Below are 23,143 nucleotides of genomic sequence, written 5' to 3'. Positions count from 1 at the left end.
AGTCAAATGATTAGTCCAAGAAAAGGTAGCAAGGGGCAAGAACATAACTGGAATTTCTGTTTTCAGGTCCAGTGTGATTCCCACCTCAGCAACTTCATACTCGACCTTTCAATACAGTGTTTTAGTCGCTTATGCTCAACACAAAAGACATCCTTACTAAGGTATCTGAAGTGTAACAGAACCTCTTTACCAAAAACTGAATTTTAAACACAAATTTACATGACTCTAGGTACCTTACTATCCACAAAATATATGAAACTGTCTGTGCTAGACGCCTGGGGGTGGTTTAGTTGTCAGTCACACCTTCCACATTCCAGTGGCAGTTGAGACTGGGAACGAAAGTAATAATACAGGAAGGAGTTGATGGTTCTGAAGAAGACCTTGGAAGTCCTGTGATTGTTTAATGAACCAAATGATATGACATTATTTCCCTTAAAAATGGCTAAAGATAATTTTTTAACTTCAGTATAAGCAGTTAAAAGATTAAAACCATAGGATCACCTCCATACATTGAAATGATACATTTCAGTTCAAAAGCTTGCTTGATTTTTAATGGAGCAATTTAGACGTGTTTCTATTAAAACCAGAAATGAAAAAAAAAATGCCAGCTACTAACATTATTTTTCCCCCAACATTATTAACACTTTCTATAAAAAGAAATAAGAGCTAAAACAGTTAGAAAAGTAAAAGCCATTATTTACATATTTGTTAATGTTGACCTAAAAAAATCAGAATAAAATGAAAATTACTATAAACAATAATATAATTATTTTAGGTTCTAATATATTTTCCATATTAATTTTTTAAAGTTTATATGTATCTTTTGAAACTGCACAAACCTTAAAATATTATAAAGAAAAAACAGTATAAGAATAATCTAAAATATTATTGTTTTAAGAAGAACAATCAGAAAGGACAAATTCCACCCAATATTAAAGCTAACTATAGGATCTTCAATAATTAAAGCTGTCATATAAATAAACAAAGAAGTAAATGAAACAAATCTAATTTGGACCCAAGGCATACTGGCATATCAAGTTTTAGCATATAGAAAATGGTAGTATTTTAAATGAGAGGTGAAAGAAACAAGGGGGACATTTTAAAATGTTTTAAAATGTCAAAATCATTTTGAGGACAATAGAATTGGAGCCTTACCTCACACCTTACACCAAAATAAGTTCTAGATTGATCAAAAATTAAAACATAAAAATGAATAATGAAACAAAACTCAAAAAATTTTGAGAAAAAAAGCATGAGAAAATGTTTTAATAATCTTAAAGCAAATGGTCTTTATAAGCATAAGAAAAGGCTGATATATTTGATTATTTGACTAAATCGATATGAAAACCTTTTTACATGGCAAAAAAAGCTCAAAAGACAAAAGGCCAAGTCGGCAAATCAGTCATATCACATGTGACAAAATAGTAAACTTCCTTAATGTAAAAAGTCCTACTAATCAGTAACAAAAAGGTCATTAACCATAACATACAAATTCCCTCTAAACTTTCATTTTAATATATTTGTTTGAACAGCACATTTATTTATACTCCGTATTGAAATTCAAATAGAAGGAAATCTAAAGAATACACAGAGAATGCACAAAGGGACAAGAAGGAAAAAGGTTTTAAAAAATTCTCGAGTTAAAAAAAAAAAAAGTGCACTGGAATGATCACTTTATCCACAGAGCAAAAGCAGCAGCAGAAACCCAAGTGCTTGCAGAAATAAGTCAAATTTTTCTAGTGGGCTCTGAAAAGGTTCTGGACCTGGAGGCACCATGTTCTCCTAAAACAGGGGGTAATGCATGGCACTGAGAACAGAATTGATTCAAGTCTCTACATAGGGAAGCTAGGCATTCTTGACTGCCTTCATCCACTTCTCCCCAGCTTTGCTAGAGAGCATAGTGGGGTAATACTGCTTCGCGGCTTACAAAGTAAAATCTGTATTTGCTACAGAGGTCAGAACATAGCAGCAATAATCTGCATTGTGGTTGGATTTCCCTGTTAGACCACAAAAGCCTCTTTAATACATCATACAATGGAGGGTTTTCCATTAATACTATCATAGGGTTTAAACAGTCTGTGGTCTGAGTATTTCCGAGAGCAGGCACCTAACATTTCAGATTTCTGGGTGCATATCTCCTCCCTTTCAGCCCAGAACAGTTCTGTTTATTGTCAGATACACAGCTTCTAAAAAGGGCTCAGTTGGTGGTGAGGGACAGGTGCAAAGCGTCCATGGAAGTGATGGCAGAGGGCTCTTGGCAAAGATGGGAGACTGGGGATAGTGGAGATGGCAGGATTCTTCAGCTGTGATGGGTAATGTAGAAGTGGAGTGAAGACCAACCAGTGTTTAACCAATGAAGAGCAGTTCATGTGCATCATCAGTCAGGAGTGAGAGCCCTTACACTTTTATATAAGGGGTGTTTGTAACTCAAGGCTGCTTTTTACTTTGGACATTTTTCTACTTTTATCATAGGTTTTTGCAGTTTATTTGTCTATAGCTTTTTACATGACTCGGAAATTCAGAGGAGGGCACGGCAACCCACTCCAGTATTCTTGTCTGGAGAATCTCCATGCACAGAGGAGCCTGGTGGGCCACAGTCCATGGGATTGCAAAGAGTCAAACATGACTGACTAAGCACAGGAAATTCATAGTGCTCACCAGACATGTAAAGGCATCTCAGTAATGATGGTTTTGTTTATGGCAGAGGGAAACTGGAGATAACCTTAGTGCTCATTCCTGTAGAACGGATGAGTAAATTCTGGTGGTACATCACTGAACTGCACTGTGGAATATAGATACTATGGGTTCCATAGGAATTTCATTTAAATATTCCAGACACCATTTATTTTAATAAAATGAGGATTTTGAATCAGGTGATTTCTAAGTTTGCTTTCTTGCCTGGAATTCTATGATTCAGTAATTTCAAGACAATTAAAGCAATATAAAACAATATGTTATTCACGTTGGAAAGATAAATCACGGTAACTTTACTAATGGATATATCATCTTTAATCAAGTACTCACTCTACTGGGAAAATACTTGAGTGCTGGTCTGATTGATAGCATGATTACTTATGGGGTATGTATTAATAATTGGGAATCTATCCTTAGGTTTAATTATCATTATTTCTAGGAAAATAAGAATTGTTTTTGACATTTAATATAATGAACATGTTATCGGGTTGGCCAAAAAGTTCATTCGGATTTTTCTATACAGAAAAAGTGAATGAACTTTCTGATTGAACTTTTTGGCCAACCCAATATATAATAAGGTAATAGGTAGGGAATTATTCTGTGCCTAATTTCTTAATTTACAAAATCAAGATCATAACAGTGGATGGCTCAGTGGTGATTGTGATGATTAAATGATTTAAGGCAAAGATTAGTCATTATTAATATTATACATGAGAACCGTTATCTGCCTTCACTTTCATGCTCAGAATCTTAGCGGTGGTGAGCTGGTATAATCTCTCACAGGAATGCTTTTAGAAAAAGAAAGAGCCATGTGGATCTTTCTAGAAAGCCATTGCTTGGTCCAGCTAGTCATTGTGGTGTTGGTATGGTGTTGAAGAGAAGGGTTCAGACCTCCAATTCATTTTTCAGTTGGTAATCTGGAGTAGAATTTGCTGATTGACTGTGAGGTATAAAGGAGAGGGAGAGGCTGAAGATAGGACAGTTAGCTTAGCTTCATAAAAATACTACTACCAGAGTAAACAGGACATTCAGGAAGAAATGCATGATTGTAGGGTAAAAGTAAAGATTGTACTCAGTCAGAAGGAGTATCAGGAGGTATTATCTGGGAGGCAATTAGAAATGTGAATGGGGTTTAAGGAAAGACCAGAATTGTGCTAAAACTCATAGTCTTTTAAAACATGGAACACAGAATTTATGCTGTTAATAGGATTATTTCTTTAAACCTAGCCAGCAAAAACTTTTTCTTATTAATACACTGATAATGGTGAAAGAATTAGATATTCCCCAAAAAGGAGCAAAGTGAGTCATCCTACTAGGAGGCATTTGCAGAAAAAGCCAAAGCACATACTAGACTGTTTACATAGAACCATGTCTGAGAGACCAGAAATTGATATGAAATGACAGTAATTTATAGCTATCCAGTTCTTTCATCTCGAAGTTCTCTTAATTTAATCAAATCTTTCCACAAGAGCTGCAGGTAAAATTCATGGCGGGTATGTATTGGTAAGACATCTTATTGTTTTCATTCACCATTGCCAAAGTCTGCCATCTTCAGAGTGTAATGTGAGAACTGCTTGAGTGGTGTGAACTTTTTGACCTTTAAATTTATCTGGGCTCTGTTGCAAAACACAGAACAAAGGAGTACAGTGCTAGACAGAGGTATCTCTGTTACCTATAGCTGTGTGACATCTCTAAATTTCATTTTATAAACTTCATTTTATTAATAGCAAAGTAGAGGTAATATTAAGAATTACATCACAGGGTTGTTGAGGATTAATAATATATTATTAAAAAGAGATACTGACAATGAGATTTGTAATGTAGGGGGTTAGGAAGCAAGGTCATTAGAGCCAGATTCCTTGGTTACAAAACCAGCTTAGCCTCTGTCTTAGTAGCGTTAGTCATTCAGTTGTGTCCAACTCTTGTAGCTGTAGCCACGTGGATATAGCCCGTGGACTGTAGCCCACCAGGCTTTTCTGTCCACTTCAGACAAGAATACTGGAGTGGGCAGCCATTCGCTTCTCCAGGGGATCTTCCTGACCCAGGAATCAAACCTGGGTCTCTTATATCTCAGGCAGATTTTTTACCATCTGAACCACCAAGCCTCTTTCTTATTTACTGTATTTACAACAACAATCTTTCTTTGCCTCAGTTTCCTCATCTGCAAAATTCACCTAATTTTGGTTTCTAACTTACACAGTTTTGAAGAATTAGGTGAATTAACATATATAAAGTGATTTTAGCCACAGTTGTACATTAAATCAGCATTAAATCAGAGTTACCAATTTTCTCCATTATTAGGTAAGGCTCTTAATCAGTGCTATTCTCACAGGAAGGGCTAGGCATTTATTGTGGCTACTAATAGCAATAACAATTCTGGCTTCATTATTGAGGATGCTGAAATGTCAAGAATAAATGTTAAGAACTAATGTGGGGGTTACAGATTCTAGATGTTGATAACAATTGAAAATACACATTAGAATCAGAAAATGTCCCTGTACTGCTTTTGTTCACTTCATCAGAGCAGCTGATGAGAATTCTAAGGAGCACTTGAGCAAGCAGGATGTCTGAGTAGCAGATATCAAGCATCCATTTCAGCCACATCAGCAACCTGTGCTGTCTGTAAAGTGGAAATTACTTGTGGGCAATAAATATTTTATGATAGTCGAATCTTTACCTGGAGTGTGTTTTGGACACTTAGCAGCTTAGAATAATTTAGAACCAAATTTGAAGTTGTCAGGATAGATGCCCAGTGTATTTTCTTAGGATGAAATTTATGCAAAAATCTGCAAGGAGTATAAGAAATGTGATTTTTTCCCCATAAACTATGATCAATTTAATACATGTTCAGTTCATTCTGTGGATAATCATAGCATCTAAAATATAGCTTGTATAGTTATAATACAGGATAGTTTGGTTTTCATATGAAGATAGTATCTTTTGGTCTTTGGATAGGACAAAAAAGTTATACAGAATCAGAAAAAGTGGTCCATCGAGTATGCCATTCTGTCAAAGAAAGACATGGTTTAAGTTGTCCGACTTGATTCCAACCAGAATTATCATACTTGCTGTCTCTGTCTCCTCACCTCCATTCTTTCCTCAATTTTCCCAGTGTTTCTAGTACTCTATTCTAGTACTTTCATGAGACAGCTCTTAACCATGACACCAATGATATCCATTCTGCCAAAACTAACGTCATTTCTCAGTACCCATGTCACTTGCCTTCCTTGCAGCCTTTGACTAAATTGATCCTCTGGACTTCTATGATACCATGTATATTCTGTTTTCCTTTTTCTTCTAATTGCTACTTCTCAATCTAGTTTACTGGATTTTTTGTGTTTTTTTTTTTTTGGTAAAAAAAACCTTGTTTTTTTTTGTGTAACTTCTAAAAGTTGAAGTGTCCCTAGAATCTGGTCTGGGCTCTTGTGTTTATCATGTTGCATTCTCTGCCTAGGTGAGCTAATCCAGTTGATTCATGACTTCAAAAACCATCTATTTCCTGATGACTTCTCAATTCATAATCAGGTGTTAACTTCCCCTCGATCCCAAGACTTGTGTAAACCTCACCGAATACTCTTCAATGTCTAATTGGCATCTCAAACTTAGTACATCCCTCTTCCATCTACCATCTGCTTGTCCTGTCAAGCCTGTTTTCTGATCTTCCTGATTCCAGTTAATGGTTTCATCTTCTACCCATTTGTTAAGATTGAAAAAAATCTTTTTTGAATCTCCTTTTTCTTCATTCTTTATATCCAGTTCACCAGTAAGTCTTAACCACATTAGTCTAAGACATAATCTTCTCTTTCCTAGACCATTAACACAGTTCCCTCATTGGTCTCCCTGGTTTGACATTTTTGCTGTTCCTTCTCCATAGCCAGATGTGATAATTTAAGAACAGTAGAACAGATCCATGCTCACCACCCCTCCCTTGAGTTTCCCATTGTATCTGTCATCAGTATACATTAAATTACATTCTCGGCTTTTGGGCTATGATGTAGTATTGGAGCTTCACAGGTGGCACAGTGGTAAAGAATCCACCTGCCAGTGCAGGAGACACAAAAGACACAGGTTCGATCCCTGGATTGGGAAGATCCGCTGGAGCAGGAAAAGGTAACCTGCTTCAGTATTCTTGCCTGAAAAGTCCATGAACAGAAGAGCCAGGCAGGCTACAATCCATGGGGTTGCAAAGAGTTGGGCACAACTGAGCGACCGAGCACACATTAAATAACAGAAAACATGAACTTCTTACCAAGGCCCTTGGGTGCCTTTCTGAAGTCAGCATCTATTACTATTTCCTGTTTCATCACTCACAAGCACAACAGTTTTCTTTCTGTCTCTTGAGTGTCCTTGGCTCATACTTCAGGATCTTGAGATTGCTTTTTTCTATTCTCTCAGGTATTCAAATAACTGGCCCATTGTTATAGTCAATGTCTATGTGCCCCTCAAATTCATATGCTGAAACCTAGTCCCTAGTGTGAAGGTATTTGGAGAGTCTTTGGGGGGATTAGGTCATGAAGGCAGAGCCCTCATGGGTGGGATTAGTGCCTTTACTTATAAAAGACACCCCAGAGAGCTTGTTTGCCCCTTCGTCCAAGACACAGTGAGAAGACTGCTGCCTATGAATCACAAAGTGGGCTCTCACCAGACACTGAATCTGCTGGTGCTTTTTCCTGGGGCTCTGCAGCCTCCAGAACAGTGAGAAATAATCAGCTGTTTATAAGTCACTACATCGATGATATTCTGTTGAGTGTGTATGTGTGATCAGTCGTGTCCAACTCTTATGACCCGATGACCTGTAGCCTGTCAGGCTTCTTTGTCCATGGAATTTTCCAAGCAAGAATCCTGGAGTGGGTTGCCATTTCCTACTTCAGGGGATCTTCCCAACCCAGGGATCAAAACTATGTCTCCTGGATTGCAGCGAGATTCTTACTACTGCACCACCAGGGAAGCCATGATACTCTGTTACAGCAGACCAAATGGACTAAGACACTTTCTTGTTTATCTTCCCCAAAGACACCTTCCATGGACACTCTGGCTAATACTCTCCTCCAGCTCCCATTCTGTAGTCCTTCTCTATCTCATTACCCTGTTTTCTTTCATAGCAGTGATCATCATCTGCTTTTATCTTATTTTTGGATTTGATTTGTTTACATCTTTACTGTCAATTTTATTTTCTCCTAGAGTGTTAAATCCTGTAGATCTAATAGATCTTGATTTGTCTTATTCATATCTCCTTTATTTAAAATAGCTTGTGGCCCAGTGTTCGGAATTTTTATTAGATAAATGAATGAATGTTAATGGAATGTTAATGAATGCATAGTACCTTTACTTGGAGGTAGGGAATTGAAAAGATTACATTTGTACATAGATACGTTTCTCAAAGTTTAAAAGCCTGTTTCTTCTAGTTTGAAGTTCATATATACTTCAGTTTTGGGAGTTTTGCTTTGTTTCCTATTGAGCCTTCTGTGACTCTTTGTTAGAACATTATACCTGATGGACTGTGAACTGTTTTAAGCATGTTTTACTTGTACTTTCAAAAACTATTTTAACTGTACATTTACTTTAGCTTATTGGATCCAGTGGTCTGAGATTAAGTTGTTAGTTAAGGTTACATTAATTAATGCATTTTAGTCCCTTCTTCAGGAAAAAGAAGAAAATAGATTCATTTACTATAACATAACTTGCCCAGAGGTACCCAGTTCCATTCTACTATTAATAATCTAAATGTACTAAAAGGAAAGTAACTTGGGGGGCACCATTCTTTGACATTATTCACTAGATAATTAAGTGTCTATATTAGGTTTCTAAGGATTCAAATATGATACAAGATTTTGATAAGATTTTTGCATTATATTTATTCTTTCTATATGAGGGAAACGCATGGAAATAAAGTACAGTGTAATGAGTATTTCAGTGAATATAAATTTTTCAGTAAATTAAAATATTTCAGGAAATTTGAGAATTTTCTGGAGAAGTTCTGTCACATTTGTAAGTGATCTTCATACATGACAATTTTTTTTTTTGAACTGGAGAAGATTCTTATATATTTTATGTTCCATCATTTCAGGGAAAAGCTGGAAATTATAAATGCTGAGTTCCAAAGCCAGTATGAAGATATAACTATAACATTTGTACCAGTTAGATGAGAAATCTACAGGGCAAAGGAGCACTGAATTGAGAATTAGGAAATTAGGACACTAATCTCAATTGTGTTACTAAGTAGTTGTGCTATTTTAGGAGAATTCTTTAAACTGAGGCTTTAATTTACAATAAACTGTTTAGAGTTGGACTGTGAAGAAGGCTGAGCGCCGAAGAATTGATGCTTTTGAACTGTGGTGTTGGAGAAGACTCTTGAGAGTCCCTTGCACTGCAAGGAGATCCAACCAGTCCATTCTGAAGGAAAACAGCCCTGGGATTTCTTTAGAAGGACTAATGCTAAAGCTGAAACTCCAGTACTTTGGCCACCTCATGTGAATAGTTGACTCATTGGAAAAGACTCTGATGCTGGGAGGGATTGGGGGCAGGAGGAGAAGGGGCCAACGGAGGATGAGATGGCTGGATGGCATCACCGACTCGATGGACGTGAGTTTGAGTGAACTCTGGGAGTTGGTGATGGACAGGGAGGCCTGGTGTGCTGCGATTCATGGGGTGGCAAAGAGTTGGACACGGCTGAGCGACTGAACTGACTGAACTGAACTGAAACTGTTTAGAAGACTGTGTAAATAAAGTCTAGATACTCTTTAAGGTCCATTCCAGCTGCAGAATACAAAAATATTAGACTTCTCTGTTTGGAAACTTCAGGACAACACTGAGATTCTTCTCTATTATTCATTAAAGACCAGACATGAAAAATTAGAAGTCATTTCTGATTTATTAATAGTGACTTGACTGCAGATTTCTTCTCAACTCAAAGGGTTGAACATGCATTTTGGTTATAGAACTGTGAGTGTATATGTGGGGATAAAAGGGAGTAGCATTTCGATAGGCCCAGACTTGTCAAAGATGATAAAAAGAATGAATAAACAGATACAGCAATCATTGATTCACAGTGACAAGTGTTAGAACTAAAAACAAGGTGCTTTATGATCATTGGGAAACAGCTAGAGATAGTGCTTAAAGCACCTTTTTGAGGGTCAGGAGGGGGACTTAGAAGCCTTGTGCAGTGGAATATCACAGACTACAAAAGACCAGCTTACTGTAATTTTGCCCCAATGCCTCTCCGTTGCTACAGTAAAAAAGTAGGCTGCAAGTCAGACAGGTCTCATTATTGATACAGTTCCCATGACTACTCACTTCATGGTAATCCGATTCAGAATAGGACTTCTACACCTAACTCTTTGCCTGGTAAATATCCCATTAGCTACTGGGATATCTAACTACCCATGTAAGAATGGAAATACATTTTATTGTCTCTGTGGACTTGTGGCTGAATGAATACAGTAAATAGGTTATTTTAACATTATTCAGCAACATGCATTCTAGTAAGGGATTAAAGTGCAATCCTGACAGTTTCCTGGCCCCAAAGCTGTCTTGATTTTACCTCCTAGAGAAACATTTTTTTTCGAGTGTGCTTTTAATGAGCTACACCTGTCAATGAACAGATTGTTAGATATTCCTTACCTTCAGACCCTTAACTTTCACAAAAAGAAGAAACTCTGTCTGTGTTTTCTCTGACTACTGTCCACATTGTTAGGACCTCTTCTACTGCCTTCCATGAGATTTTCCTCATTTTTGTGTTTGCTGTAGTTTTTAAAAGGTAGTTGCATAATTGTGGCAGAATTAGTGCAACTAGGTTCTAATTAAAGTCAAGGTTTTAATTATAGAAATAAATGAAATATCACACTTGCCTTTTAAAAAATAATTTTATAAAAATCACTTGGGATACTTACATCGACGATCAAGAAATCTAGCCAGCACCAGGCATTAGTGAAATATGTCTGAAATCCATAAGCTACCCATTTGAGAAGCATTTCCAGGATGAATATGTAAGTGAAGACCTTGTCGGCATATTCTAGCATGGTTTTAATAGTCTTTCGCTGTTCAATGTATATGTCTTCAAAAGCCTGTAAAACAAGAATGCTTTTATTTTACATGAATGCTTTTATTTTACATGAATGGCTTGCCTGCACCAAATACTTGATAAAATTGCAAGTAGTATACTTGGCACAAAGCACTAATTTGAGAAATATTGGCTAATATTAGATTGACATGGAACCAGACAAAATCTAAAGACTGAAGCTAATGGAAAATATTGGCAAGGAAATGTCAATAGTTTACTGATTTAGTGTATGCTTTCTTCCCTGCCTCTCACCCCGTAATCTCTATCTCAATTACTGCTACAAAGACATGCTTTTAGAGAAGCAATGTACACTCAGAAAATAACCAGAAGTTCTATTAATGAGGGATAGACTTGGCCTATTCTAACCTTACTTTCATTGATGCTCTGAATAATCTGGCTCATTTTGAAAGAATAAATTAATTAGACATAAAAAACATCCACCAGCAGTCCATAAATATTACTATGACTGTTAGGGAGAACTGGATGGGATTTGACATAGTAGGTAATGTAGTTACAGAATACCCCTATAAATGGTTGTCTCAGTGAGGACATCTATTAGAAAAACACCAGATGAGAAATTCCATCTGGCTGTTCATGGTTCTGATTTATTCCTTACTGAATTTTGTATAGTTAAACCCTGGGTACCAAGCTCTGCAAGCTCTCTTGTTTTGCTCCTTAAACTAAGGGGATGCTTCTGGTATTTTTTGAGTAAAACTATTTCACTGCTGCTGCTGCTGCTGCTAAGTCGCTTCAGTTGTGTCCGACTCTGTGAGACCCCAGAGATGGCAGCCCACCAGGCTCCCCCATCCCTGGGATTTTCCAGGCAAGAACACTGGAGTGGGTTGCCATTTCCTTCCCCAATGCATGAAAGTGAAGTTGCTCAGTCGTGCCCGACTCCTAGCCACCCCATGGACTGCAGCCCACCACTAGAACCTGATTCTTGCCAATATGTGTCATGCTCACCAAAGCACCACTGCTGAGAAGAATCATGAAGACAATGAAAGTCTCAAACCAGTTGTGTTCAACAATGCTGTAGCAGGTTTTCCGAAGATTCCACCAGATTTTTCCTTTGCCTTCTTCTATACTTACTTGACAGAATGGAAATTTTTTAATACATCCTAAAAGACAGCATACATTGTAATAAATTAGAAAAATATATTTTCATCTTATGTAGGAAGAAATTAACTTTGCTGCTCCCTCCCCATCCTAGTCTCAGATCATCATTCTATAAAGTAACTGGCTACTTCATTCTGTAGCTATTTTCAGCATCCATCCTGTATAGTAAATCATTCTCAGACTTACATATCAGCCAGTTACCTAGAATTCAAGGAATTACTTTACTGAGAGTTACCTGAGTATAAACAGTTCCATTCTTGAACACTGCATAGGATCTCCCTTTGCCTCAAGGCCAATCATAGATAAGGACACCTCTGAGGTTTGGGGAAAAACTACATGTTCAAATTGTTTATTCATTTTTTTGATGTGATCCTGGATTTTTACTCACTTCTTTTCACATGGAAAATCCCTCTGTCTTCCTGGGTATCATCCTCTGTCAGTTTTCCCAAGCTGTTTATTTTCAACCTCAGAGCTTTTCTTAGTCACACCTATGACTCATCTTGTCAGTCAGTATCTCTCTTCCTTTGTCCTCCCCCTCTTCGCTTTCATATTATTTCTAACTTCCATCCACTCTTGGGCTCTCACTGTCTGAGTTACTACTTATGGGATTCAGTCCAATCACATTGAATCAGCAAATCTTTATTGATTTGTGTGCTGGACACTGTACTGGTGGCTGTGAAAATAACTTGGTCTCCCTGCCAAGGCTCTGCAATGCATCTATATCCCCTAACAGCTCTGGTCACAGCACAAATTAACCACATTTGAAACTGTTTAAGAGATGGGGTATAGTTATTGCAGCATCTATAAACCAAATCACAACATTGCCAGTGAAGTCTGAAGGGATTGCTTTATCAGTAATGAGAAGATGTTCCAGAATACCATTTATCTCCTACGGTTCACTTCTCCACATTCTGGGATGAAAAAAAGGACATGTCAAATTATCTTATTGTCCAGGCACAGAAACTGCTAATATAATCAGGAAATACAGATAAATGAACTTTTTGGAAGAAAAAGAGCAAAACAAAGATAAATATACCTTCACTGTTTCTTTGAAATATTTCGTTCAAGTGAGGTATATTTAGTCTCTATAAGGAAAGAAGGGAGTTTGGATTTAACCATATTAGAGCTTGTTTACCTTCAGTAAAACAAGCTTCTGGTTTAAGGTCCTCCTCAGGTTCAATTTCAGCTTGTTCACCTTCTCGAGGTGGAGCAACATCAACTGTACTTCCTTCAGATGAGCTGGTTGCATTTAATTTCTGGAAATAAAACCCCATTGCAAAGATGTGATTTTTCTTCCCTTTTAATCCATCAGTTTGAAAATGCTCAGATATGGTGTGAAAAAAAATGGTGGTGGTAGTGATAGTATTGGCTCTCTTAACTGTCCTGATAATTTTGTACTCATAATTTAACATAAAGTCCTATTATTCAAAACAACATAACTACTAACTTGATTCAGACAGAAAATGGTTAGAGAGCATTCAGTGTGGGTGATTTGGAAAGGAGTGATTATACTGATTAACTTCATGATCTCTGTTTGTCTATGGATGCCATGTGAAAATAATTTCATACATTAACACTCAGGCCAAATTGAGAATAGTTTGATAAGTTTGGTATACTGACATTCACAACTGATTATATTAATTAAAATGCTTCAAATCAAATTGTTATTTCCAGTCTTCCAATGGAAATTTTCAGAGGGCAAAGAACATTACCAGTTGTCTATAACTACAGTTCATGTTTCTGTAATTTTAGAAAGGAAGAGCAGCAGATTAACATTAGTCACAGTCATTATATTTCAACTTTGTGCTATATTTTTCTCTGGGTTACATAATTTTCTTCTTACTTTACAAGCTGAAAAATGATGGATCTCTCTCTCTCTCTCTTTTGAACTGCTGAAATGAATTCAGTACTTGCCAAAGAATGCTAAATGAAATGGAAATTTCTTCATGAATGACACTGCTCAGAATCTATATAGACTTTCACTAGGAGCGTATTCTGAATTCAACATGTGATCAGGCTGTGAATTTTTCCTTTAAATAAATCACTGTGACATGCCACATGGCTAGGAAGAGCCACTTTAGTGTTGCAAGAATAAATATCTTATAAGAACTCTAATACCACTTGGGAAGACAATATGGATGTGGAATTTTTTATGAAAAGTGATGCAAAGATGTCACATATAGCACAACCAGGCAATGTAAAGCTTTTAGAATGAAAGAACATTGACATATTAATGGTTTCAAAGGCCCCATTAACTTTAGTAACTGAGAGGTAGGGTCACTCTGCCCTAGCCCTCTGAAAGAGTTAACATGTTACTGAAAAATACCTGAATGACTACCTAAACATAGGTCATATTGGAAGATATCTGACTCAAAATTTGTAGCTTTTTGAAATCACCATGCAAATGTTAGTTTAATATTTTATAATGTGAACACTGAAGAGTAATATCCAGGTGATACTTTCGGTGGTATTACTTGGAGAATGAGGTTAACTATGTCCAGTTAAATATATTATGAAAGTTACCCTAAGTCAAGATATAATTCTATAACAAAATATCTCCATGTCCCAAATATGCTAAGGAGAGAATAAGCCATCAATTATGGCTGATGGTTCATAGGATCATTATAGTAAAAAAGTTTTACCATTAAAATCCTCTACTTTTTGTAGAGGTGAAAGTTCAAGACATATTTTCTTCTCTCAAAATTTTTCCACTTCTTATAGCCAGAATGTCTTTACTTTTGTACGAAAATCCCAGGAAAGCTACTGCTGCTGCTGCTGCTGCTAAGTCGCTTCAGTCGTGTCCGACTCTGTGCAACCCCATAGACAGCAGCTCACCAGGCTCCCCCATCCCTGGGATTCTCCAGGCAAGAACACTAGAGTGGGTTGCCATTTCCTTCTCCAATGCATGAAAGTGAAAAGTGAAAGTGAAGTCGCTCAGTCATGCCTGACTCTTAGCAACCCCATGGACTGCAGCCCACCAGGCTCCTCCACCCATGGGATTTTCCAGGCAAGAGTACTGGAGTGGGGTGCCATTGCCTTCTCCGAGGAAAGCTACTGCTGAATAGAACTGCAGTAGCTTCTGGTAAATCCAAAAACATACTAAATAACTCTTCCCTTTCAGTTTCACTGGTTTATAGGTTGGACACTATGACATTTCATGAGTGGCAGCAATAATATCCACTGTATATATAAAACCAATAAGAAACCAAATTATTTTGAGGTTAGTTATAAAAAGCTTAATGTTTCTTCTTCCTCTTGGCCAATCCAAGCTGAAGAATTTATTCTGAGCCCGGTCATGATCCCCTTTCCATGAAGCTTTTCTTTATTATGATTTCTCCATGTTAAATTTTATATAACATTTTGTTGATAATACTTGTTTGCTTTGACCAAATATTCTCAGAAATATATATGTATATTATATATATACATAAAATTGTATAATTATGTACATATATACACATATATATTAGAATGTACACACATACACATATTTATACACCAAAAGATCCAAGCATAGAATAGACACTAAATAGGCTGAATTTATGAAAAATGAATAAATGAATGAGTGAATGCATTTTGTTATTACTCTTATAGAGAGAATTATAGTGTTTAGATAATTTGATCTCTTCATTTGGATACACAACTCAGTTGTGGCCTTTACAGAAGGTTTAATTTTATTAGAAAATGCATTTTCTTAATGAATAAAAATTAATTAATGATATTTTAGTGATAAAAGCATGTTTCCAAAATGTTCTTCTAAAATATTGGCAGACATTCAATAAAGAAATCTGAAGGAAGAAAGTAGTAAGCATATATGTATATACGCAAAAATACACATATACTTTTCCATTTGAAAACTTTAGAAAATATACTCACCCTTCACTTCTTATTTTACCACTGTTAATACAGTTGTGAAGTGTTCAATTTTTTGCATTATAATTCTCTGTCATATATTATTCAAGAGTCTTATATTTAAATACAAATACTTATTTAAAGCAAATCCTTCACAGCACAAGTAATGGTAGCCATTAATCTGAACGACAGTTCTGCTGTTTACCAAATATTGACCTCTGGCTGTATCTTTGTTGTTGGTGTTGTCTTTAGATTGTGAACTTTTGTGAATGTGGTTAATATATGTTTGAATATAAATAATTTCAATTTTCTAAATGTCTATGGAGGTTATGTACATTGTAAAGCAGAGAGGGTCAGTGTGTGAGCTAGTTTACCTCCATCTGCCTGGCATTATGAAGCGTAGCATGTCTTTTGGAAACAGAAAAGGACTAAACAATAACAACAAATTCCGTTCTCAAATGAGCAAAACCCATTTTACATGAAGAATTGCTTCACTGTTATCCAGGAGTTGTTCTGAGTATAAGTATTAACTCGTCAATCTTATGCTCTGGAAAACTCCTTAAGGAATGTTCAGAGACTTGATGTACCAAAGCTTAAAAAATAGTTGGCAGGCTAGTGTTCTTGTCACTAAAAAGTGCTTTGTGGAAGGCTCCTTTACCTCTGGAAATAGACATAAAGCTAATCTTGATAGTTGGAGAGTCAGTCTTATTCATGGTGTAGTCTCCCTAGGCCCCATTTTTTATCATACGAAAGTACATACACTTTATCCTGTGAATTTATAAAAATGCTGTATCAACTATGTAAACAATTTAAAGTTGTGAATTTGTCTACATTTATAAATTAAAACTTAGACTGTGTTCTTATTAAGTTGCAGCAACTTACCAATTAAGATATACAGCCTGAGTTTTAGTCACTGGAAACATACAGAATTTTACTCCTGTATTTTTAAATTTTAAAATTTATATCCTAGAAAACTACTTAAGCATTTAAAATTCTGTACATGGATATGATAACTATCTTCACAATCTAAACACTTCTAATTAAATTCATCACTTTGGCATTCATACTCTGATAGAGAGTAATTTGTGATACATTTTATCATAACCATACCAAAATGGCTTCCAAATTTATTTAAAAGCATGTAACTAATTTAAAAGCAGGTGACTAACGATAAATACAAAGTATAACTTACTTTCTTTAAATTGCCATAGCTGTGATACTACAATGATAAAAAACAAAAAACCAAAGAAACCTGAAATGAAGTTTTCCACATTAAGGAACTTGGTGACTATACTAAATAACTGAAATTCTTATTTGTTCTAAATTAGTCAGAAAAATGTAATGAGGTATATAGACATAACAGTAGAAAGCTTCCATATAAAGCCACATAGTACAAGCTCATCACTTGTTTCCTTGTACTATTTTCTCCCTACCCGTCCAATATTTTATGACACTTAAGGTAGACTCTTCCATCCCTTGTAGAAACTACCGAGTCTACAGAGGGATGATGGCTTATGCTCTACAAATGCACACTGGAAAGCAGGTTTGAAGATGCAACATTCTCCAGGCCTTATTCAGCCACAGAAAACATGCCTGGCTGCAGCAGAAGCCTGGCGCAATGCTGTGGAAGCTGCACGCTGATCCAAGAACCATGTTGTCAAAGACATGGTACCTGAATGTCAAGTTTTCAGGGTTAGCTGCAAATACAACTCATAAGAAATGACAGAATCAGCCCCCCAAATGACCATTTCCCCTCTGATAATAATATCTTATTTAGAAATTCCCCTTTATGGCAAATATGGCTCTTAATTTTTATCCAATTAAATAGTGAAATTTAACTTTCAGAAATAGAAGAGAATGTTAGCAACTGGTCTACTTCCACTGAAATGCGCTCACATTTCATTTATTTTCAATCAGCTATCGAATGTTTGACTCTCACAAATTGCTGTACGATTCAAAAGGCAAAATTAAAAGATTCAGCCATTACAGATTGCCTTTAAAATCTAGCCATTTCTTTCAAAACTTCTGGGTTTCGTCTTGCAAGTAGAAGCAGACAATCTTTTGGTTATACAATCTCTCAGGGCCTTAGTCTGATCTTTTGGATATGCATATCCATATCTTGACTTGGGATATCTCACTTGAAGAACAGGTAGCCACACAGTGAGGCCATGAGGCTCCTATTCCAAGGCACGAAGAGCATGACTAAAGCCAACAACTCTTTTTTCTGGACTACTCACTGAATGGTGAAAAATATAAACCACCTCTATTTGGTTTGACCTCAGCATATTTTGTGCAACAACCCTGATGCTCCTTTTATTTTGAAAGAGCCTTACTAAGAACACAATATAGGAAATTGAAATTAATTATATGGTGGTTGAAGGGTAAGGCAGAGGGGCATCCAGCAGGCCAAGGAAAAGATGGTTTATCTTAGGAAGATATACAAAAATTTCTATCTAAACTTGCCCTACTTTTTATTTTAGCAGAAATAAACTGAAGCACCAAAATCGTTCCCTAGAGATCAAGATAAGTTTGAAATGTCTCACATTCAATTTCACAAAGAACATTTGGAAGGCAGTGAGAACCTAATAGAAATGGGAAGCTAGAGGTTTTCTCCCATCGCTCTCCAGATTCTGAAAACAGAGCACAGGGCCTTTTCCAGAGGGGTACATACGTGCTTGGGACCTTCAGTCAAGCATCATTTTCAAGGTTTCCATAATGGCTTTGAAAAAGAGGGAATCGTTACAAACATTGTGTAAAAGGTAATTTTCCAATACTATTTAATTCTGCCCTGCTTGTGAAGAAAAAATAATCAGATTTTCTTCAATGACTAATAACATATTGTTTTACCCCTAAAACTAAAAAGTCGTTGCTAAGTAAAATTACATAAATCGCCAGGGACCATATTTTTTTCTAGTTTTTATTAAAATTTAATGACTGAATTTGTTGCATTTTACAATTAATTCTCAGTTATTCTTAAAGAGGAAGAGAGTATGTATTAATTAAACCTGGAGACAAACCACAAGATCTAGTCAGATTTTTTTTTCCCCCACCAAAAGCCTTGAAAACTTTTCATGAACTAATCCTCATGAACTTTTTACTTTTGCTTTTCAATTTTTTTTTTAAAGAACACTCACTATGGCTGCTATTCCAGTAACAGGAAAAGTTGTGTCAAGAGAAATTACCGAAAGATTTATTTCATTCACAAACCTACATTAATTTTTGGAAATATCCTTTACTCATCATAAAACTATAGTTAATAATTAATAATAATCAAAAGTAGTCTCCTTTTTGCCTGCTCAGTTTGGGGTTGAACATCTAGGGAGAAATTAATGTAGATCAGGGGAAAAAGACCTAACGGGTACACTGAACCCATTACTTAATGATCACGATGCAGTGAATTTCTCCTACCCTGTATCATGTTGCTTTTCATCTTTTAATTACTTTATAATGATCGCTTAGAGTTCTGCAGACACATGACTTAACAACTTTTCCAAACTACATGAAAATCCAAGATATGTGGTGCCCAAATGTATACAGACTATGGCCCTTCATATCCAAACATTCATGATCACCTTATTCTTTTTTTTTTTTTTTTAACAGAGGCTTCCCACAAAACATGAAAGCAAACATTTCCATCTGGAGCACACGAATTGGATGGGTTGAAAATTATATTCACAGATCTGAATATAATGATCTGAAAATGGCAATACTATTGAAAAAAAAAAAAAAAACCCTGCGAGGCTCATTTTGGTAATACAATTTACTTATAAGGGCTGAATCAACAACAACAAAAAGTTGTGATCTTATTTTAATGAAACAAAAGCAGAAAAAAAGTGCATGCTCTCAAAGTGAACTTTAAACATTTCTATCATTTAAAAATAGATATAAATCCTATAGAGCATGCAATTATTGCTTTTAAAAGCCTAAAAAGACTGAACTGGAAAGTCATTAGCAGAGTCAAATGTGGTGTTGGGACTGCCCGTCTTGCCTGACCATGCTGTGAGTGTCACACGATTCAGCAGACAGCAGCTGGGCACGTCTAGCACTTCCTTGCCATGGCAGGGGAAGGAACACAGCTGAGTAGCATGCAGGCCAGTCAAAATTTATTTAGAAAGTGATTGTACATGTACAACTTGCTTGGGTAACCTGGGTAAAAGTGGTGACACGAGCCTCTGGCTGGTTTAAAAACACCAGAGTTTCATTCTTGATGGCTCCAGCTCGATTTTACCCCTGTGAGAAGTAAGAATGGTAAGCAGTGAAGGTCACAGGATGATATTCCTAGATTGTGCTATGGAATTCAACTTCAAATATGATTCTTAAGAGCATTTATTCTATATCTTTCACCTAGGAAGACAATGAAACCTTTTAAGAACTAAATTGTAAAAATCCATAGTTACATAAAAATGTCAAGAAATTATGTTTATGTGAACTGTAAAAATATAAAAGCAAAATTCTATATTAAATCTTGTCACAAGACAGGTATAATATCAAGTTTGCAAAAATAAAAAGATCACTATTTTGAAATCCATGACTTCAATTTCTTTAAATTTTTTCATGCAACGCTTTATGTTTGTTTCTATACCAAGTCTTTTTATGCTAGTGGACCAAAGAAAGATACACATATATAAAATTTATATTACATAATATAATAGCAATTCATATTTTTATTTTTTAAAATTTCTAGAGATAATTTCTCCTCCACTGTGATATAGCTACATATACTTTATTATAAAAATGAGTGGAAGTAATAGAGTGGAGTTTTTAAGTACTATCTAAATTAATGATTAATTCATTGCCTCTTTTTAAAGCACAAATAATGTTGCAAAAATTTTTTTCTTTTATTTTTCCTTTCTTTTGAAATATATCATTCTGTTAGGTTTAACTTGTATGATTTTTCACTTTGTCAGCAAAAAGATATTTTGTGTCCCCCAAAGCCCAGCCCAATGTGCTTTTTCTACTTGTGTTCAAAAAACTAATAAGCATAAACCAAAATGCTATTTTATGGATACATTATTTTGAATTTGTGTGTGTATGTATGAATGTGTATGTGCTATAGCTATTAAAAAAGAACAACCCAGCCAACATAAATATAAATCTGACTTGTGACCTGTGTTCAATGACAGTTTTCAGAGATTCCAGATTAAAACTGAAATTTGCTGAAATTTATCTAAATCTGTTCTATAATGCTTATTTTTGCTTTTGTTTTTTAAAAACAGTGTACAGTTGACCCTGGAACAATACAGATTTGACCTACTCAGGTGTACTTACACACAGACTTTGTTCAGTAGTAACTGCTACAGTACTGTAGGGTCTTCAGTTGGCTGAATTTGCTGATGTGGAACTGCAGTTACAAAACCATGTATATGGAGTTAAAGTCGCTCAGTTGTGTCCTACTCTTTGAGACCCCTACAGCCCATGGAATTGTCCAGGCCAGAGTGCTGGAGCAGGTAGCCTTTCCCTTCTCCAGGGAATTTTCCCAACCGAGGGATCGAATCCAGGTCTCTTGTGTTGCAGGCGAATTCGTTACCAGCTGAGCCACAAGGGAAGCCCAAGAATACTGGCGTGGGTAGCCTATCCCTTCTCCAGTGGATCTTCTCAACACAGGAATCAAACTAGGGTCTCCTGCACTGTAGCTGGATTCTTTACCAAGTGAACTATCAGGGAAGCCCTTGTATATGGAGGGTCAACTGTAAATTGTACCGGGATTTTAAATTGGTTGTAGGGTTGACACACCTAATTCTCATGTTGTTCAGTGGTCAACTGTACTTTTAAACTTTGTGTGAGCATACGTGAGAATTGCCCTATTATTTTAAAAGGTTTTTCTGGTACTATTTAAAAATTCATCCACAGAAAACTTATGCTTGAATTTAATTTTACTGTGCAAAATAATTTGAAGTTTTATCCTAACTTTTTAGAAGTATTTGATTTTATATTAACTTGCAAGTATTTTCCCTCTATTATATCTGTATATTTTAAACAATTTAATTCAGTAACTGAATTCTATCTACCCAAAACTAGCTAGGAAGAGGACAGATGATTATTTTAAAAATTCACCCAAAAAAGAAATCTCATTCTGATAATAAAATGTTTTCAATGGCTTGAAAATAAAGATATATTTCCTTGTTCCAAATTTATGATTTTTTAGCTATTAAAAAGATAGGCTAATAAGGTAGTAGTATTCTAAAGCAATCATTTGAAATATCTGTGGACATCACAGAGTTTTTGAAGTATTCTGGAAATCAACTTTTTGGTAAAAAGAAATGAACATATATCATTTCCATGAGTGCAGTGAGATGAAACCTATAATATTAATGTAGCAAAAGTTTCTCAATCTCTTTGGCTTTCCTATCTCTTCTTGACCCCAGGCTAGTCTTGTCCCTAGTCTTCCCTTGTTTTCTCTTTGCAATTACTTCTGTGGTGAACTCCTTTATTTTTAAGGAATCAGATAATGATGAAATCTGTGTTATCATATCTATTTTTAAACCCTGACTGCTCATCCAGGCTGTGGTTACCATTGTATCCCACTTCTAATTCAGTATATCCCAGTTGAATTCCTTCTTTTCCCATAAACCTGGTAACCTAAAAGATCATTTCAGACAGTTGCATTACCATTTTTCCAACTTCTCAAACTCTTTACTAGGTTTGTCAAATTGCCTGTTAGTCTCATCTGCCATACTTATTACCATGGCCCATATTTCTATCACCTTGTTATTATCAAATGATTGTTACCTCATTATTCCTCAAGATAACCCTTATTCCTCACTCTAAACTGCTTTACTCATTACTATGGAATAAATTTTCCTAAAGCATCACTTTCCTATTGCTTTTCACCTGCTTCAGAACAGATAGCTCCTTATTGATCATATAGCCAATTCCAAACTCTTTGGCTGATTTTCAAGACTGTATTATCTGAAACTACCTTACTCACTCAAACATATTTTTCCACTTTCTCAACCAATACATTATTCATACTGATTATTTCACTGCTGCACCTAACTACCAAGCTCACTCTAACTCTGGTTTTTGTTTAGTATTTTCTGCTTTTGGCTTTCTGTTCATGTATTTGACCCACATTTCAAGGCCTACTTCGATTTTATCTCCTCATTTAGCAATTTGCTATGTTCTTGCTGTTCTCAATACCTATAGTCTTTATAAGTCTTATAGTCAGTCCTTTAGGATTAAACTTTTTAATAGGCCTTTAATGATTTTCTGAGTTAGTATTAGCTTCCTTGAAGATTTTGAGAATTCCCTGAAAAGGGTTATATTATGAATCTCTCCTTTATCTCTTCTTTACCTTTACTGCCCAGCAGAGTGCTGAGTTCATAGAAGTGCTCAATAAATGCTTGTTAACTAATTGATGATTTTCTTAAGTAAGTCTTTGTCAAGTGATGGGAAATAAAATTAGAACTGAATTCTTATCTT

The 23,143-nt window shown here is 35.8% G+C and overlaps 1 protein-coding gene across 1 annotated transcript in view; it reads right to left on the bottom strand.

Moving 5' to 3' along the window:
* LOC138432785 (sodium channel protein type 3 subunit alpha-like) overlaps positions 1-23,143 on the bottom strand; it is a 114,485-nt gene that overhangs the window by 11,826 nt on the left and 79,516 nt on the right. The window contains exons 19-21 of the mRNA XM_069574323.1: positions 13,005-13,125; positions 11,717-11,871; positions 10,584-10,757 (exon numbers count right to left, since the gene is read on the bottom strand). Of these exons, the coding sequence (XP_069430424.1) occupies positions 10,584-10,757; positions 11,717-11,871; positions 13,005-13,125 (450 nt within the window). The remainder of the gene's footprint in view (positions 1-10,583; positions 10,758-11,716; positions 11,872-13,004; positions 13,126-23,143) is intronic.

This window comes from Ovis canadensis, chromosome 2, assembly GCF_042477335.2.
Source record: "Ovis canadensis isolate MfBH-ARS-UI-01 breed Bighorn chromosome 2, ARS-UI_OviCan_v2, whole genome shotgun sequence".
Classification (NCBI taxonomy): domain Eukaryota; kingdom Metazoa; phylum Chordata; class Mammalia; order Artiodactyla; family Bovidae; genus Ovis; species Ovis canadensis.
Note: the sequence above shows the minus strand (reverse complement) of the source record. Positions and strands in the feature narration are given on the sequence as shown.